At 43.1% G+C, this 20,513-nt stretch overlaps 1 protein-coding gene and 1 long non-coding RNA gene across 2 annotated transcripts; one reads left to right on the forward strand and one right to left on the reverse strand.

Annotated features, from left to right (window-relative positions):
- The first annotated feature begins 85 nt into the window (after nucleotides 1-85).
- Nucleotides 86-5,344, forward strand: LOC102416267. The gene is made up of 3 exons (XR_006544719.1): nucleotides 86-224; nucleotides 2,033-2,137; nucleotides 4,885-5,344. It is a non-coding gene; the product is annotated as an uncharacterized LOC102416267 (long non-coding RNA).
- On the reverse strand, nucleotides 4,143-11,844 carry GPX6 (glutathione peroxidase 6). Its single transcript, XM_006066867.4, has 5 exons — nucleotides 11,558-11,844; nucleotides 9,109-9,262; nucleotides 7,134-7,251; nucleotides 5,857-5,956; nucleotides 4,143-5,067 (listed from the first exon to the last, which is right to left on the reverse strand). Exons 1-5 carry the CDS (start codon nucleotides 11,642-11,644, stop codon nucleotides 4,861-4,863), a joined length of 666 nt encoding a protein of 221 aa, XP_006066929.3. The 5' UTR covers nucleotides 11,645-11,844; the 3' UTR covers nucleotides 4,143-4,860.
- Nucleotides 11,845-20,513: the final 8,669 nt, after the last annotated feature.

A 20,513-nucleotide genomic window follows, 5' to 3' on the forward strand; every position in this document is an offset into this window, starting at 1 on the left:
CTGTCGTGACATCTTTCCACCCGGAGCCTTTTGAGACGGGTGTGGAGGTGGGAGTGGGGGTAGGGGTCGGCAGGAACCTCGGCAGCTTCCGCCTCAGGAAATTTGGTGAGCGCTTGAAAAAGTCCAACCCGGAAAAAGACTGTTCACTTCAGTTCCCCCCGACTTCTTGTCCTCCTCTCTTTCTCTCGGACTCAGGTTGTCTTGAAAATCAGCTCGTAGAAAAGGTAACGCCTTCTCCCCTCTAACCCAGTCCCTGCACCCCGCGGTGAGCCCCTCCCCCTCCCCGGTGCCCTCCACCCTCGGTCGCATCCCCTCCCCTTCCTGGGGGGCACGAGCAGAAAGCCGGACTAGGGGGCGCTGCGCACAGGTTCGTAGCTACGCGTCCCCAGCAGACCCCGTGTGGGTGGGGGAAGGGCCGTGGGAGCTGGGGTGGGTCTGGGGGCCCCAAGGACGGGCGGGAGCTGAGACGACTGAGGTGACGTGGGCAGGGAGGCCCGGGACAGGGGAGGAGAGACCCGAGGAGCGGTCCAGACTCCGTTCTTAGGGTGGGAACTCTCAGAGCCCGGGTGGGTGCGAAGATGCGCATCACGGATCCCAGCCCTGAACTTTGGGAATTAAGGCCATGAACGTATTCCGCGAAAAAGGGCGTCTGTCGCACAGATGTTTCTTTCCATATCTTTTACAACAGGTTCTTTAAAAGGTCGGGCCTCGAATTCCAGGTGGTTAGAGATGAGGGGGCTGGGAGTAGGGAGGGGAACTCGTCTGTTTTCCGGTTGCGGTCAAGAAATATAACTTCTTTTCGCTGACCCCTTAAACTCTGCCGGCAAACCTAAGACTCTTCTCAGGGTCGTCACAGTTCCAAAGCCAAGTCTCATTATCCTCAGCTGCCATCTTCTTCAGAGAATTTCCTTTAATCTAGGGGGGCCGTCTCACATTGGTTATGCCTCTGGGGTCGGAGGGTGAGCCCATAGCTAATGATTGATGGACGTGAGTTACAAAAGTCCATCCCTCTTCCTTCACGGTGGAAATAATTATAGTGCAATTTATCTGAAACGAAACTCCATCAAATTGCATCCTTACTTCTCTCCCCTACCCTGTCTTTCTTCACTGATTCCCTTAGACTACTCTCTCAATAAATTATGTGTACCTGAATCCTAGTCTCAGCTTCTGTCTACTGGGACCTGAAGCCAAGTCAAGGAGTATTCATGAGATCACAAAGATTCAAAGTGCTGTGGAAGAGACTTTGGCTACTCTTTATCAGGTTTGGGGAATCCAGCTTCCAGAACTACCATGGGGACTTTGAAAGCCTAAGAATCACACAGTCCACATGGAAAATACCACATTTCTGCAGCATCTCTCATGGGGGAGACTGTATTGGGGTCTTACTTCCAGGGATGGGCTGCTTAACAAAATGGGAAAGGACAGTTTGAGAAGGTCTGAGTCCTGGTTCTCTGGGACTTTAGAACAGTGTCCCCAGGGACTCTCCTCAAAGGTTTTGTGATTAGCAGAGCCTTACTGATTCTAGATGCCTGCTGGATGGTGTGTTCCGGTAATTGATTCCTGTGACAACACTGGTTTTGGAACCAATTAGCTCAGGTCTTTCCATGATAGATTGTACGAACCTCTGGTTCAAAAAAATAAAAAATTCACAGCAGAAGTAGTGCCAGTAATGAGAATGATGATCACCATGATAGTCACAGTTAAGTTTTAACTGCTGTAACAGACTAGAGTTCCTGAGACCCTCCTGGGCAGTCTGCCCCTCCCAGAAGTTTCTGCCTGTGGCTTTCTCTGGGGCTAAGATCTGTTACATGGATTGGTGAGGAAGGGAGAAGTGGAAAGTTGTATCTCTTGATCTTCTCTTTTTATAAAGACTACCATCATCGTCATCAGAAGCAATATTCTGATCAGGACTGCTGCTTTCACACCTGTCTCTCACCTCCCCTCATCTCCCAGTGCAAGGGATTTTTTTTTTTTTTTTTTCATTTCTCTGGTCTTGGCTATCCCCAAAACAACTTCTCTTTTTTCTCTTTAGGGCCAGCCACTGGAGGACATAAGGGGTATGACATCTGGACTTTCCAGAGCAGTGGCAGGATTGAGACCTCCTAGACTTTATACCACTCAAGTGCAACAGACTCAGGTGAAGCCACAGTTCTCCTCCTTCATCATTTTAGGTCTTCACTGTGGAACAGGGGATGTTGCTCCCCTGGGGCATCCACTTTTGTCCAATTAGTTTCCTGGTTTGGGCTGGACCAGTATCTTGAGAAGATTTTATACATTGTATCATCCCATCATCCTCCACCCACTTCCTGCACCTTGAGTATTCTGATCTGAAAATAGTGACAGATTTGGAACCCTTCTGAGCACTGTTCAGGTCCTTGAGGGTTCTCAAGAACTGCAGAGATTTCAAGATAACTAAGAAAGGAAACACACATTTTTCAACACCACTGGTGCTGGTTCTCCAATCCTGTCACTGCCCTAAAAACACAGTGCCCAGTAAAAGATGTATGGTGTCTCAAATCCTGTGGGTTATGACCAAGGACAGGCTTCCCTGTGGCTCAGTGGTAAAGAATCCCCCTGACAATGCAGGAGATGCAAGAGATGTGGGTTTAATCTCTGGATCAGGAAGTTCCCATGGAGTAAGAAATGGTAACCCACTCCAATATTCTTGCCTGGAAAATTCCATGGACAGAGGAGCCTGGTGGGCTACAGTCCATGGGGTCACAGATTCAGACATGTTCAAGGACATTCAGTTTTTTTTTTTAATATATATAGTTTTATTTATTTTTGGCTCTGCTGGGTCTTTGTTGCTTCGAGGGTTTTTCTCTAGTTGTGGCAAGCAGGGACTACTCTCTAGTTGCGGGACCTGGGATTCTTATTGCTGTGGCTTCTCTGGTTGGGGAACATGGGCTCTAGGGTGCCCAGGCTTTGGTAGTTGTGGGTTCCTGGGCTCTAGAGCACAGGCTTAATAGCTGAGGCGCATTGGCTTAGCCACTCTGTGGCATGTGGGGGCATGTGAGATCCTCCTGGATCAGGGATCAAAGCTGTGCCTCCTGCATTGGCAGGTGTATTCTTTATGCCACTGAACCACTAGGGAAGCCTCAGCTTTTTTTTTTTTTTTTTTTGGCTGTACTGGGTCTTAGCTGTGACACACAAGATCTTCAATCTTTGTGGCAGCGTGTGGGCCCTTCAGTTGCAGCATGTGGGATCTAGTTCCCTGACCAAGGATTGAACTCAGGCCCCCTATCTTGGGAGCATGGAGTCTTAGCCACTGGACCACAGGGAAGTCCCCCCCAGCTTTGTTTTTTTTAATCCATTTTTTTTTCTTACACGATTTTGAGTTCAAGAAGACAAAATATCCAAATATTTTGAAAATATTTTCCATTTCTCATGTGTGTCTATCATCTATGAATATTTAGAGTCTTAAGAATCACTTTCCTGGTCATTTCTGGCTTAGTCTGTCAATTTTCATGTTGCTGTATAAAGATTAAGTCAGGGATCCCATCTATTTAGGTACAAACCAGAATTATATTTTATATTACTCACTGATACTTATATTTTGTGTACTTTTTAAAAAAAGACCCTTTAAAGTGCAAGTAGCTGTGTTAATAGTAATTTGTGAAAAGAGAAAGAAAAAAACACTGATTTTACTCTTCATACAATCTTTTCTTTCCTGTTTCTGATATTCTGTAATTTGTCTTCATATAAAGATTGAAGTTTAATTATAAAACAGCATGGGCTAGATAGGGCTTCCAGTATATTCTTGACTCCTCTGATTAGAAGTGAGGTTTGGTATGCTTTTCTTCTACTTTTATATGTTTTTAGATTTTTAACAGCGAGCAGAAATTAATTTTGTAAACAAAAATGGATGCATGTTTGTTGAGAGAGAGAGAAGATTCAAGAAGGGACTCCCCAGGGGATCTGAATGAGGAAGTACAGGGGGCTGTTCGTATCACAGCAACTCTGTGCAGCCAGTCCCACCCAGTGTTTTCGGATGAGCCAACAAAAGGTCTAGAGCACTATGAGAAAAAATACTTGAGAGCTAGGTGAGCTAGATACTGAAGGAAGCAGAAATAAAGTGAGAGGAAGAAGTGGTATGACTCCACACATAATATAGGACTGGAAAAACACCACGGGAAACCAGCTGCTGCAGAATTCTTTTTAATTGAGACAGTGATAAGGATGAGTTTAAAGGGTGAGGAGAGAAACCCATCGTTCTGAATGAAGGAACATCCCTGCCCAGGTGCCATGACCTGAATGCACTAAGGGACAGGCACCAAGGAAGGTTCTGGTTGGGTCCTGCCCACAGGGGCTTTGGGACCCACCATCATGGAGATGCCCCTCAGCTCATGTGAGATGAAGTTTCTGCTCTCACTCTGCCTTCAGAGATCCTACAAGAGAACTCAGGGTGTCAGGGGATAAATGAAAACTAACTAGGGAGAGGAAGAATTTAACAACGCATGCCTGTCTTGGAGGAGAGAGGAGGCTATTAAGGAGATGCTGAGAGTCTTGCTGCCAGTTTCTGCTTTTCTTAAACCTTCAGCATTGGGAAAGGATGGATGTCAGGACTTCTGGGGACTGCGTTTTTAGGGACATGGGTAGTCCCTATCTATAATATGATTTTCCTTTGGAATGGAGTGGAAAAAATTTGGTATTTTGAGATCAGAGAGTTGGGAGACAGGTTTTCTTTTCCTTAATTGTCTCTCTCTCTCTCTCTCTCGCTCTATCTCACACACACACATTTGGGCTGTACAGGATGGTTTGGTCATATGGAGGCTGGGTGGGAAAGGACTCGAAGCAAAGATGGGATCCTTAAACATGTTCTTCAGATGGGAGGCAACTTCTGACGGTGTCTGGCCCTTCCTATTCGCTTTTGAACTGCTTCAGGTACTCCAGCATGTCTGATTTAACTGTGCTGACTGAAGCCCGGTGGTACCAACGCATGACAGGGACGCCATCAGGCCCCACTAGAAACTTCTCAAAGTTCCAGCGAATGTCATGGACCTTCATGGGCTCCCAGAAGAGCTGACTTGATGAGCCCAAAAGATCAGAGGTTGGAGGGCAGGCGTTCTGGAGCAGAGAGAGAGAAATCGACAATGTTTTTTCTGTTTCTGTGTGGTCTCGTCTTATCCCCACCCCTAGAATGTCTACTCACCAGTATGTATCTCAGTATATTAACTAATTGACATGCTCCTAATGAACCATAGACATTCCAATACATCATTACCAGTACAATCAACAACCAAGAGTTAGTATGATAGCAAACAGAAAAGTTTATTCCTTTCTCTGTTTCTCCCTCAATCCCATGATTATATCACAGTGCTTCAAAGAAAGACTATCTTCTGTTTTTGTTTTTGTGTGTGTGTGGATTTTTGTTTGTTTTTTTTTTTTTTTGGTAACTCATAACACTTCTAAAGCTTCAGTTTCTTTAGCTACAAAAAAGGGGGTCCTTCTGTTCTGGGTTTCTGTGGTTCTAATACTCTGTGACACTCTTTATTACCTATTTCTGTGTTTGTCTCCCTGATTAGATATGAATTCTTTCAAGGAAGAAATTATGCCCTATTAACATTTGTTAACTCATTGTGTAGCACAGTTCTTGCACATAACTAAAGATTTGATAAATGTTGAATAAATGAATCATTACCATTCAGTAAGAAAAGTTAGTCTATATTAGAGCAATCATATTTATATGTTTCCATTACTTGAAGCTAAAGCTTCACGACAAATATTGCCACCATCCATGAACTTATCTGAGAATTTCTTTCCAAGGAGTCCAAACTCAATCCTAGACTTGAGCCCCATGCTTTCAGGGCACTGTTACCTACCTGACCAATTCTTGCCAGGTTTATGCTCACTTACCTTCAGGAAGGTAAAGACCTTCTGTTCTTTTTCTCCATTCACATCCCCTTTCTCAAAGAGCTGAAAATTGGGAACAAAGCCACCACCTGGACGTACATACCTGCAATGAACCAGAACAATCCTGAGACCATTCAAATTAAGAAAAGGGTGGATAATAATGGCCACCACAATTTGGCCACAAAGTGAAATTAGAGATAAAGAAAGAGAGGTCGTAGACAGGGAAGATGAGGAAAGAGTGGTCTTTGGGAATCAGGACTTCATGCATATGCTTTAAGGAGCCAATAGAGAATTCCAAGAAAATTGGAAGCAGGATATTCCTCAGCCATAAAAAAGAATGAAATGCCATTTACAGCAACATGGATGGATCTAGAGATTATCACAGTGAATTAAGTGAATTAAGTCAAACAGAGAAACACAAATATCATATGTTAACACTTATATATCGTATCTTTTAAAAATGGTACAAATAAACTTATTTACAAAACAGAAATAGAGTCACAGATGTGGAAAAGAATCTTATGGTTGTGTGTGCTCAGTCCTATCAGACTAATTGCAGCCCCATGGACTCTAGCCCACTAGGCTCCTTTGTCCATGTAATTTTCCAGACAAGTATACTGAATCAGGTTGCCATTCCCTTCTCCAGGGGATCTTCCTGACCCAGGGATCAAACCCAGGTCTCCTGCATTGCAGACAGATTCTTTACCGTCTGAGCCACCAGGGAAGCCCAATGTTATGGTTACCAAGGATAAACTGGGAGATTGGAATTGACATATACACACTACTATATATAAAATAGAAAAGTAATAAGGACCTGCTGTATAGCACAGGGAACTCTATTCAATACTCTATAATGACCTATACAGGGAAAAGATCTAAAAGCGTGGATATATGTACATGTATAACTGATTCACTTTGCTATACATCTGAAATTAACACAATATTGTAAATCAACTATACTCCAGTAAAAAATATTTAAAAAGAAAATTGGAAAGCAATATTTTAAGGTTAAAATTCTTGATTCATTTCTATTTCCTAGGCTTTCTCCTTTCATGTGCTTCTTTTCATTAGATTTCCTGTAGTCTTATCATTAAACAACTCAAAGTTAGAATTGTTGAGCACTACCAGCAGGGCATAACTGAATTCAAGGCATCAAAATGATGTTCTTGAACCAATTAATCTGTCAATCACCCCAGAAGTCTCCAGAATGAGAAGCCTCTAGGTGGAATGTGGAAGGAAAATTCTAACATGGTCTTGCAGGGTCCCAAGCAGGCACTTACTTGAGCCCCATAAGGATCTCTGAGTTCTTTGCTGGCTCTTGTTTTCCAAATTGATTGCAGGGAAAGCCCAGCACAACTACACCAAAAGGCTTCAGCTCCTCCTGTAGTGCATTCAGTTCTGTAAGCAGAGGGTGAACAGCATGGGTAGCTCTATCTTGAGCAGTAAAAGCAGTATCTGTCTATCACATGAATAAGCTGAGGACTATGAAGGGAAAGATTCAAGATCACAAAGTTTGAGGAAACAGAGCGAAAGGCTAGAACACAGATTTCCAGAAACACATCCAAACAACTGCCTTTTATCTTGTGCAGAAGTTCCCATAAGTGGCTCCACTTCGTCATCCAATAGGAGCCCTTCTTTAAAAGCACAGATTGCTTAAATTGGTGTGTGTGTGTGTGTGTGTGTGTGTGTGTGTTTTGGGGGTGGGTCCCGTTTGATTCTGAAGAGAAGTCAGATTTAAATGCCATTGCCTTCCTTAGTTGATTGATCAAAAAATGTTTTAAGGAATGGCAAACAAAATGGACATTCTATCCCCATCCTCCCACTCTGCCCCATGGTGACACAGTGTTACACTCCAGTCACCCTCCCAGGAGCACTCTTTGGTGCTCTAACCTGGGAGTTATAGAGGGAATCAGAGAAATGCTAAGTCTAGCTCCAGAGCATTCTTTTTGTCAGTTCCAGTGACATAAATGCTGCCATTTCCCTGAAAGACTCATTGGGATTCTAAGGCTACAAACTCCTTTGAAAACAAACTTTCAGCTCTTTCCCACTGTCAGGAAGCTTCCCAGTGTCTGTCTGGACTTGTGCCATTATTTCCAACTTCAGCCACTTTCAGTTCAGATTTACAGACTTCATGACCAGCACCACCAGTCCTAATCAGACTCAGCTCTATCTGCTGGCATCTCCTCTTAGCCCTCACTCCAATTAAACAGTGCATAGACGGTAACTACGTTTCCTCTTCTCTGCCATTTGGAAGTACCTGCAGAACCCAAAGGTATTTTTCCGGAGGCTCAAAGGTCAATCTTCTCTCCTGTTACCAGAAGTTACCAGTGAGAAAGATAAAATTAGCCCCTGAAAGCTAGATTCTGGCCTGGGACTCATAGCTAGAGCTTGTTGTTCTCCTCCTGAACATAAACAGTTTCACAGAAGATCAGTTTCATACAAGAGACCTTTAACCAGACAAAATATGAACATTATTCAAATCACAAAAATGACCAAGTATCACCCTATTCTTACCAATCTAAGTGATTGCTGTTTATCCTTGCTTTATTCCTCCTACTCTGTAGATATGATTTATTAAGATACCAATCTCTTCACTGTGCCCGTTTTCTCATTTCCTGCAGCATCCAATCCAGAACCGAGCTTCAATCCCTTGAACCCTTCCCCAAATCATGTAACACAAGCTCAGATCCTCAAATAAGTCCTTTCTATTAATAACATCTTCTTACTGAGAAGCCCCATGGTTCCCTACAGTATATGTTTTCCCTCAGAACGCTGAGCAACAAACTCAAATACAGATACAGTCCTGGTGGTCTTTGCTAAATCTTTGGGAGAATCTTAGTTCTCAAATCCCGAGATAATTCTCCTAGCATTTCTAAGGAGCAGAGCAGTGGCAGGATGTAGGGGATAGAGTCACATGATCACCTACCTTCCCCCAGCCCCTTGTTTCCTCCCAATAACAAATGAGCAAAACCTTCTGGAGTTAGGACTTCCCTGGTGGCTCAGACGGTAGAGGGTCTGCCTACAATGCAGGAGACCCGGGTTTAATCCCTGGGTCAGGAAGATCTCCTAGAGAAGGAAATGGCAACCCACTCAGTATTCTTGTCTGGAAAATCCCATGGATGGAAGAGCCTGGTAGGCTACAGTCCATGGGATCTCAAAGAGACACAACCCAGCGACTTCACTCTCACTTTCTGGAATTAGACTATGGCCATCTGACAAAGCTAGTTCCAAGAGAGTTGAAACATGAGTTCTTACCTGGATACTGAGCTGTCAAGCCTCAATAGGTGGCCACATTGACAAATAGGACATGCTTGCCCGCATACTGCTTGAACTGGATATACTCCTCACCATTGAGGGTGAGGGCTCCATACTCATAGATGGTGCCTGTCACCCCCTTATAGCAATCCACCTGAAATATAACAAAAATAACCACAGTGATGTGATGATAAAGCAAATGATAATCTCTAACATCTATGGACTTTTTGAAACTCTAAGAACAGAAGAGAATATTCCAAGTAATATTTTTAGTTATGGCTAATGCCACAACTGGGACTTTACAGGTGGTTCAGTGGAAAAGAATCCGCCTGCCAAGCAGGAGACTCAGGTTCGATCCCAAGATTGGCAAGATCCTCTGGAGAAAAAAATGGCAACCCACTCCAATATTCTTGCCTCGGAAGTTCCATGGACAGAGGAGCCTGGTGGGCTATAGTCCATGAGGTCACAGAGTCGGACACGACTTAGCGACTAAACAACAATGCCACAACTAGAATTTATACCTTCTAATTTAAAATCTTTTTTGCAGTGGTGGGACAAGCACTTTATAATCATCTTTCCATTCCTTGAATCTTAATACAATTTACTGCTATCCTCCGATTGATGATTTACAGTTTACCTGCACTCTCTTCCATATCCTAACACCCCATTCCAGTCATCATATCTCTTTGCAAATATTTTTAACAGATTTTGGCAGAGTTTCTCACAACAGAAATATGTTTTATATAAATGTCTCATCTATATGTTCTCACATTGTAGTTTCCTTCCCCAGAGCCCAGCAAATAACTTGTTCCTCCTCTAGATCCCAGAGGCATTTTCCAAAGCTTTGCCAGTAGGGGCTTATTGGTACCTACAAAATTCATCCTCAGTGCCCTTTCTTATCTCTGTGTAAAATAGGAAGCAAAGAGATAGACTTCCTACCTACAAGGATGGCAAGGGAAAAAAAGCCGACAGGATCTGGAACAAAAAGCTAAAATGCCTCAACAATTTCTGGCTGTCTTTATCATGTATGGATGCCACCTTGTGAACTGGCATGTAGAATTCCAAGAATACTGCAGCTTGGAAGAGCCTGATCTTTCCTTCTTGGTTTTCAGTTCTGCTCCAATTTGCTTAGGTCTGTTTGAAGAGATCAGGATACCCTAAAACACAGCCTTTTACTCACAAGATGATATTCTATGGCAGAAATTCCAACCCAATCAGGCAGCAGCTGCTGACATAGATGTGGATGGCCCTCAGTAGATGCTTGTTTTTTTTTTTTTTAAATATCAGAGAAGAGAGATGATCTTACTACAGCTACCAGTCTTGATATTACATTTATAATAGATTCATGTTATATACACCATTTTACAATTCACATGAACCCAATAATAGAGCACTTGAAGTGTGGTTTGAGGACCTGCACAAGTATCATCTGAGAACAAATTAGAAAAGCAAATTTGGACTCTACTAAAACCTACTGGATCAGAAGCTTTGGAGGTGTGACCCAGTAACCTGTGCTTTAACAAACTTTCTAGGTGATCACTGCACTGCAAGATAGGTTTTCTCCAACTTTTAGAGAGGAAAGAAAGGGGTCAATAAAAGATGTCTAACTGGCTTAACATCGCAGTGAAGCTGTGTTTTTGAATGAATATGCCCAATTTTAAACTTAAAACTTGTTGCCTCAAGTCATTTACTTCAGCTGCCACTTTGCATCCTAAGACTCATATACACACCCTTAACAGGGTGCTGCTGGCAGCAAATGTGGACATTTTTCCTGGGGTGAGGGGGGAAGCATTGGGTGATTTGGAGCAGTACCAAGACTTAAAAGCAAAGATCTTACTCTGATCTGAGCTCTTGCCACATCACTTCCCCTGAAATTAAAACCAGCAAGCAACTCTCCTTGCCTTTTGCCTTTTATTATTCCCTTAAAGAAAAAAAGCGCCCCTCTTTCCTGACTCTGGAACTCCTTAGGGCACATTTTAGCACCAGCTTCTTTTTCCACCTGCCCAAGAGTTTCAGTTTCTCCAAGAGCTGCCAGTTCAGCCTCCTTCTCAATCCAGTTACTACTTCATATCCCTGTTTCCTGGACCTGCAAGATTCCCCAGTGTTCCAGACCAGGGTGGAGGGGATGGGTTCTGGGCTATCCAGCAGCCACCAGGGGCAAGTGGCAAAGCAGAACGCAGAGAGAGCAGCCTTCGTCCTTCATCTACTTTTCCACTTTCTGCCCAGTGACCCACCAGGCTAAGGGGAGATGATCCACGTAAAGACAGGCAGTTTAGGAGAGCCTCTGCCTCAGAGAACAGCAGTGGCAATGGCAGACGTCAGTTAGGAAAGGCTGGGGAGATGAATCTCGTCCTTCCTAGGAGAGAAGAAGGGAGAACTCCTGGCTTCCTTGGCAGCCTAGTTCGCCATCAGTGCTGGAATCCACCTGGGTTCCCTGCGGGACACTTACCTTCATCTGTTGCTGCTTCAGAGTCAGCTGAGCTAAGCCGGCCAGGAACAGTGGGAAAAGACATGAGGCCCAGAGCTGCAGGATCATGGCTCGAACTAGGAGTTCCAGGCAAGTCTCAGATCCCTAGGGATCTCAACCCCTTTTGAGCTCCCGGCAGGGACCAGTTTGAAGATTCATCCTCCAATCACAGAGTAGCATTAACACACGGGCAAACCTCCCTCCACCCTGCGATCCCTCCCCCTTCCTCTTCTTCCCCTTCCCTAACATCCACCTCCCCACTCACTGTCCCGCCCCAGACCACAAGCCCTGAAGGCTCAGTGCACCCAGTACCTCCCCTTGACAGGCCACCCACTGGTGGTTCTGGCACCTGTATCCTGGCAGGTGAAGGTGGAGGCTTTCCCCTTTGGAACTTTAAATACTGTCTCTACCTTCTCTAAGTGCCTGGCAGTTCCCAGGTGCCAGCTCTGCACCCAGGAAGTAAAGTCACCACCACTGAATCAGAATCTGCTTTTTAAAATCAAGATTCTTATGTAATTTATACGCAAACTGAAGTTTGAAAAGCATTGTCCCACATGACTATTAATCCTCAGTCCTGTCCCCTCAAACTTTGCTCACTTAGTCCACAGCACACTGTATTTTCTAACTATGAAGTCCAGCTGTGGGCGCCTGAGTGTCTCAGATACTCTTGAACCTGTCCCCTGGAGAAGGGCTTGTTAGTGCAGGAGTAACACAAATGATGGGTACACATTCACAGGGCAAATAGTCTAGGAGAAAGCTCTAAAATATGAGTTAAGGAACTTCTCTGGAGAAGGAAATGGCAACCCACTCCAGTATTCTTGGTGGGAAAATTCCATTGACAGAGGAGTCTGGCAGGCTACAGTCCATAGGGTCGCAAAGAGTCAGACAAGACTAAGCATGTAAGCAGGGGAATCCTCCTTGGTTGCCTTGGGCTTGACTAAGCTTCATTCGTTATAAATAATCATCTCTACCCTCACTTACTGCATAAAACTATTTCTAGTAAGGTCCTAATAAGGTAACAATCTTAAATTTGTTGGAAAGCATTAATGTTTGAATTGGTGAAGAGTCAGAGTTATTTCTCCCACACATCCTCACTCCCATCTGCTCCCCTCCAGCTTTTCTCTGACAGCCCAGCTTTACCGAACTCCCCTGTTTATTGAAGTGATAACTTCTTCCTCTTCAGTTCTAAGCCCTTTTACATCCAGTCCCTTCCATCTGCCCTGCCTCTTCCAGGTTCACACAAAAGGCTTTCTCTGCTCCTGAAACCGAAGTCTGGATGGGGTTGAGTTCTCATGAACTCTGTTGGAAGATAAGCTTTCTGTTATCTCAAATTTCTTCTCTAAGACCTTATAATCTGTGGCCTGCTCAGTGATATCCGATCCAGCCAAGCAGGTCCTCAGGCATTTGCAGCCATGCGAAAGTGTCCTCCTCTTGACACAGGCCTACACACATTCATGAGCTCCTTGGCCTCTCACCATTCTCGTTTTTAAAAGTGGCTAAACCTTAGACTATGATATATACCGATGATAAGGGTATTGACTAGCTCCTTATCTAAGAAAAAGTTAATGTCTCTGTACCTTAGTTTTCTCATTTGTAAAATCAGGGTAGTAACAGTGTTTACCTCCTAGGGCTGCTTTGAGAATGGAATGTGATTCTAACTGTAAAGAACTCAACCCAAGGCCTGTAACATTTAAGCAACTATTTTTCATCCATATGTTTATCTTTTTGCATGAGAAGCTCACAGAGAGAGTGACATCTCAAAGATCACAGGTTAGTAACGGTGAAATGAAAGCAAACTCTTGACTCTTACCATGGAGTCCTCGCTCTGGTTCCACATGGATCATCAGTTGTTGCAACTAAATCTTCACTGTCTGAGGTGATTTACATTTGCTCTTTTTGCAATAACTAGCCCCTGAGTGGAGAAGGCAATGGCAGCCCACTCCAGTACTTTTGCCTGGAAAATCCCATGGACAGAGGAGCCTGGTGGGCTGCAGTCCATGGGGTCGCTAGGAGTCGGACACAACTGAGCGACTTCACTTTCACTTTTCACTTTCCTGCATTGGAGAAGGAAATGGCAACCCACTCCAGTGTTCTTGCCTGGAGAATCCCAGGGACGGGGGAGCTTGGTGGGCTGCCATCTCTGGGGTCACACAGAGTCAGACATGACTGAAGCGACTTAGCAGCAGCAGCAGCCCCTGAGTGGTGAGGAGACACTTCAGAAGAGACCTTATCAGTAAGTCAAATGCTCTAAAATCCCAACTGCCCAGGTTCCTATTCCAATATTCCTCATAAGCTTTTGAGCACCTTGGGTCCTGGCCTTTGAGAATAGAAGGTACAGAACACACTGAGCAGGAGGAAAGGAGGCAGACATGGTCCAGTGGCTAAGAATCTGCTTTCTAATGCAGAAGACTTGGGTTGTACCCCTGGCTGAGGAACAAAGATCCCACTTGCTGTGGGGCAACTAAGCCTAGATGCCCAAACTAGAGATCCCACTCAGAACAACAAAAGATCCCGCATGCCACAACTAAGACCCAACGCAGCCAAGTAAATGAATATTTCTTTTTAAAAAAGAAAGAAATGACTGATGCAAGAGCAGAGAATCTGTATAAACCAAATTTGTCACTTCCTTAATTTACTACCCCAAGCCCAGACTCTTTAGATTTTTCACTGATTAAGCACCCAAGCCCAAATTTCTTTGTCCTGTCAGTTCCTCACAAGTTTATTGTCTTTGTCTGAAAAGTATAAAAGCTGCCTGCTTTGTTCTGAGAACACATTTCTATAAGACCTCCTTGCATACAAATTAAACTGTTTCTTCTCCTGCTGTCAGTCTGTCTTGGGTCGCTTTTTTTTAGTCCAGCCACAATCATTCAAGAGGGGTGGGAGGAAGGTTTCTCCTCCTCACACTTCCCAGATCTTTTCCAGTCTCTCTTCTTCTACACCCAGCTTTTATTCTATGACTTTTCTAAAGGTCTGTTTTGTTGACATCACTCTTATATTAAAACTAATTTGATTCCTCCCTATTCTTACACTTTCAATTTTAAATTCTCCCATGGAGCACTCACCCTTCCTGATTTGACATTAGTTAAAATTTGCAGGTGTATCCTTCCCTCCATAAATGTTATGTTTCTGGCAGATTGAACTGTCTTCAACACTCAAAATCCATCTATTTAGGTATTGATTCTTGACCTTTTAGATAAAATCAGGGGTAGTATGTTGGGGTAATTTTTGAAAGATTTTTTTTGATATATGAATTACATGTTTTTATTTAAAATGATGCAGTGCAATTATTAAGCAAGACCTCAGAGGCCTGAGTCACAAATCAGGGTTCTGGGGAGCTTGACCAGGCCTTCAGTTGGACTCAAGGTCAGTCTTGCTGCCTTTCTCAAATAGCCTAGTTAGGGCTAGGGCAGAAAAGACTGGGAGATGCAGATCAATTTGTCTCAACCACTATTTCTTTGGCCCAGTCAGAATGAAGCAGTTTAGATGACATAGGATTCTTAAGAAATGATTTGTACAAGGTTACAGGATGTTACAGGCTGAGTTATATTCTCCCCAAAAGATATATTGAAATCCTTCCTTGCAGGACCTCAGTATGTGACTTTATTTGAAAATAGGATCTCTGCCAATGTAATTAGTTAAGATGAGGTCATAACTAGAGCAAGATGGACCCCTAATCCAATATGACTGATGTCCTCATAAAAAGTTGGCTTTGTAAAGGATGTCCTGTAAATGGAGACACAGCTTGGAGTTGAGCTGCCACAAGGCAGGAGATGTTTGGGCTTAGCAAAAGCTGGAAGAGGCAAGGAAGGATCCTTCCCTACAAGTTTCAGAGGGAGTATGGTCATGGTGACTCTGTGAGTTCAGACTTCTAGCCTCCAAAACTGTAAAACCATCCATTTCCATAGCTCTAAGCCACTTAGTTTGTGGCACTTCCTTATGGCAGCCCTAGAAAACTAATTCTTGCAAGTAAGTTTCAGTTTAGAGATAAGAACTGAGTTTTCTCTGGTTTCCGACAAGTTTCATCCATTGCCTTATATCTACCCCCACATTCACCATAAAATTCTTTCATTCTCAGTTTCTTTGATCATAAAGGAAACAAGATTCTTTATTACTTCCATACAAGCCTTCATTTTACTTCCAAAATGAAATTACTACTTTATTAACCTGAATCTCAACTTAGAAATTCAAGCTTATGCTTGATTCTGCCTGAAATATTTTTTTGATTTACTTTATCTCCCTTTGTACATGGGCCTTCCTCTCAGGACTCTAGGGATTTTCTTCTCTGCTTTGCAAAGGAAAGACAAAGACTCTCATTGCAGATTTGCCATAATTTTGTAATACCATCCCTTTTGTATTGTAAATAATATTTTCATATCTACCATCTCATCTTGCCCTCACTATCAGAGTAGAAATTACATAGGGGAGGCATACTTTCCTCAATTGATAAATGTAAGATTTAAAAATAGAGAGTCACTTAACTTCAAATCTAACTATTTTTGTCTGTTTTAAAAATCTCCTTTGACTTCTTTAAATTCATTAACCATACATATTAAGAATTTGAGTGTGTAACAGGGAAGAACAAACCTGACTCCATATTGAATCTATTTCTTTAAGTTCTAGACTTTGCACTCTATAGCTAATTGCCTCCTGCCCAGCCTTGCTAACTCTGTATATATGCGTGTTAATCATAAAATGAATGTAGCCAGTAGCTTGAAGTATAGAAGAATAGTCCCCTTCCAGAAACTCTGCCTCCCATGCCTAAACTTTAAAACTTTTGCTTAACTTGTAGGTATACTAATCATTAGAAAGATAATTTTCCCTTGCTTGGTGACCACTCATCCACATAGAGATAAGGAGTTGCAGAACAGGAAATAACATCCATTTTGTTGAATATTTATAGTTGCAACATGGCCAGCCCTATGTTGAACAACTCAAAAACAAAGGATTACCATGTCGCTTCCAAGATCTGGCAGGCACCAAGGAGTCTGCAACAACTCATCACCTCTTGACCTCTCTCCCTCCCATTTATTCCTCTTTGTAGCATAAAAGAAGCTTTATTCAAACCGAGCAAGAAGAGTTCTTTAGCACATTAGTCTGCCATCTTCTTCATTTGCAGACTTTCTAAATAAAGTCTCTGTTCCTTGCTCTAACACCTTATTTCTTTATGGTTTGGCCTGCTGTGTGATAAGTAGTATAAGCTTGGACTCGGTAACAAGATGAATGATGGTATGCTATACTTCCCTTTTTGTTACATTTTTATTCATATTTGTGTCTACTATTGCTCCATCCTTGAGGACGCCTCGGATTCAGGCTGGCCATGGCCCTAATCCTGAGTCTTCGTTAAGGCAGCTGGCCCTGAAGCAAAGTACTCCTGTAGGCTCTGCCCCTATTGTCAAAATTTCTACATCATCTGTACCAAGAAATAATTTTAGGGTCTGGTGAAACAAAAGGGATAATGTGTAAAGAAGAATGTGTACTTTCCCAGGTAAGGCCCAAGTCCATTATTTCTACCGTAATGTACCAGGGAGGTGCCACTGCATCCACGCACAGCCATGGGCATCTGAGACCCCACTGCACCCACAGGAGCCAAGCAACTCCTTTGGCCTCAGAATCAGACATCCCCACAGGCGTAGTCCCAAAGCTTCTGTGACTCAGGCCTTGTTACTCCCACAGAAGGAAAGACTGTGGCCATCTCATCAATACTGCAAACCACAATCCAGCAGTTAACCTGGTGGGAGGGGATTGGACTAAAAGATGACTGCCTTCATACTCTTTCACATTTAATAGTCTCATCTATTAGGAGATTCAGTTCTCTTGGTCATCTGCTGCTGCTGCTGCTGCTAAGTCGCTTCAGTTGTGTCCAACCCTCAGCGACCCCATGGACTGCAGCCTTCCAGGCTCCTCTGTCCATGGGATTTTCCAGGCAAGAGTACTGGAGTGGGGTGCCATTGCCTTGAGAAGACTGAGGAGTGGGAATATTGATCCAGAAAACTCTTAAAATTTTAGTGCTCAAGTACTGCAGTTTCCTTATTCATGTATGGAAAGGCAGAGGCCCAGAAACTGAAGTAATTGAAACTTCTGACCGGGGAAAGCGTCATTCAGTGGACCATACTTGGTCAAGTGAGGGGCAACTGAAAGAAGTGGGCCAAGCTGGACTTCTCCCATTTGATTTTTTTTCTTTTTTTTTTTTTTTTTGCCCCACTGAACCCATGGGGGGGATCTGAGAATCCGTGCCCCCTGCAGTGGAAATGAGGAGTTCTAACCGCTGTACCACCAGGGAAGTTCCTCCCATTTGTTTCTTACTTACAACTGTTCAACACTAGCTGGTAGGTTCCTGCACTTCTCAACTGATCTCAGGGCCAACTCTGTCTACTCCCTGAACAGCCTCAGGAAGAAAAGTCAGTAGAAATGAGAGACGCTAGGAGGAATTTGGTCCCAGAGATAGAATGGAGAGCGGAGGGATAAAGAGAGATGGGAGATAAAGGAAAAAAAGAGAGGGGGAAAGAACAAAGTATGAAAGAGAACTAACATGCACTGACTCCCTTCTTACTCTGTATCAGGCATATTTATACAGGTTTTCTTAATCATCACCAATATAACCATAAGGTTAATACTTTCTCCATTTTATAAATATGGATATGAATACAGAGTAGAAATAGTTAATTTTCCTAAGTTACAGATCAGTGTCAAACTGGCACTCACATTCAAGTGTGTTCTGATTCCAAATCCAAACTCTGTAGTAGCCTAAATAATAGCATCCAAAGATATCATATTTTAATCCTGGAACTGGTAAATGTTATTTTATATATTTTATCAGCAAAGATTTTGCTGATGTGATTAAGTAAAGGATTTTGAGATGAAGGGATTATCCTGGATTATCTGGGTAGGCCCTAAATATGATCACATGTATTCTTAAGAGGAAAGCAGATGGAGATTTTACTATAGAAGACAGAGGAGATGGAAGCTAGAGGTTGGAGTGATGCCAAATAGGAGTCACAAACCTCCTTTTCTATTTTCTATAACATATTACTTATTTCCTTCTGATTTTTTACCAGAAGCATCCTTGAATATCATATTCCTACCAGTAGTTAATTCAAAGCATTCTAGACTTTTCCCATCATGTATTTCAAAATTATTCCAGCCTCAACACATTTACCAATTCTAAAGCCACATCAATATTTTTAGGTATTTGTTATAGTAGCACCCTGCTTTTAGGTACTAAAATCTGTATTAGTTTCCTTTGGGTGCTGTAAAAAGTTACCACACAGCTGATGACTTAAAAGAGCAAACCTTTGGTCTCTCATACATTCTAGAGACCAGAAGTCCAAAGTCAGTTTCATTGGACGAAATCAAGTGGGGCCTCTAGGGGAGAATCTGTTCCTTGCTTCATCCAGTTTCTGGGGCATCTGGCTTTCCTAGGTATGTGGCTTGCATCACTGTAATCTTTGCCTTCATGGCCATATTGCCTTCTCTTTTTCTGTCTGTAGTCTAATATTTCTCATAAAGGACTTGAGAACTGGCAAGATGATAATGGACTACCAAGCCAATTGTGCAAAAAAAGAAACTAACACTATTAACATTTATTTTCTCAAGAAGGGCTAGTATCTCTGCAGGTAGACTTGAGTTTCTGATTTGAAGGCCTCTTGTGTCTAGGGGGTCTGTGATTCTCCAGAGATCAATTTGGTGTTCAACAGTTCAATTCAATTCTGACACCAACTCCCAACTCTTCAGTTTAAAGGTCCAGTTTCACAAGACTGCCCCTACTTTAGGGACCCATTGTAAATTCCAGCCTGGGGGCATGCATCTACTAATTCAGTTCAGTTCAGTTCAGTCCTGTCCGACTCTATGTGATCCCATGAATCACACCACGCCAGGCTTCCCTGTCCATCACCAACTCCTGGAGTTCACCCAAACTCACATGCATCAAGTCGGTAATGCCATCCAGCCATCTCATCCTCTGTCGTCCCCTTCTCCTCCTGCCCCCAATCCCTCCCAGCATCAGAGTCTTTTCCAATGAGTCAACTCTTCGCATCAGGTGGCCAAAGTACTGGAGTTTCAGCTTTAGCATCATTCCTTCCAATGAAATCCCAGGGCAGCTCTCCTTCAGAATGGACTGGTTGGATCTCCTTGCAGTCCAAGGGACTCTCAAGAGTCTTCTCCAACACCACAGTTCAAAAGCATCAATTCTTCAACGTTCAGCTTTCTTCACAGTCCAACTCTCACATCCATACATGACCACAGGAAAAACCATAGCCTTGACTAGACGGACCTTTGTTGGCAAAGTAATATCTCCACTTTTTAATGTGCTATCTAGGTTGGTCATAAGTTTCCTTCCAAGGAGTAAGTGTCTTTTCATTTCATGGCTGCAATCACCATCTGCAGTGATTTTGGAGCCCCAAAAAATAGTCTGGCACTGTTTCCACTGTTTACCCATCTATTTCCCATGAAGTGATGGGACCAGATGCCATGATCTTCGTTTTCTGAATGTTGAGCTTTAAGCCAACTTTTTCACTCTCCACTTTCACTTTCATCAAGAGGCTTTTTAGTTCCTCCTCACTTTCTGCCATAAGGGTGGTGTCATCTGCATATCTGAGGTTATTGATATTTCTCCTGGAAATCTTGATTCCAGCTTGTGCTTCTTCCAGCCCAGAGTTTCTCATGATTTACTCTGCATAGAAGTTAAATAAGCAGGGTGACACTATACAGCCTTGACGTACTCCTTTTCCTGTTTGGAAGCAGTCTGTTGTTCCATGTCCAGTTCTAACTGTTGCTTCCTGACCTGCATATAGGTTTCTCAAGAGGTAGGTGAGGTGGTCTTGTATTCCCATCTCTTTCAGAATTTTCCATAGTTTATTGTGATCCACACAGTCAAAGGCTTTGGCATAGTTAATAAAGCAGAAACAGATGTTTTTCTGGAACTCTCTTGCTTTTTCGATGA

This window comes from Bubalus bubalis, chromosome 2 (genome assembly GCF_019923935.1).
Source record: "Bubalus bubalis isolate 160015118507 breed Murrah chromosome 2, NDDB_SH_1, whole genome shotgun sequence".
Lineage (NCBI taxonomy): Eukaryota > Metazoa > Chordata > Mammalia > Artiodactyla > Bovidae > Bubalus > Bubalus bubalis.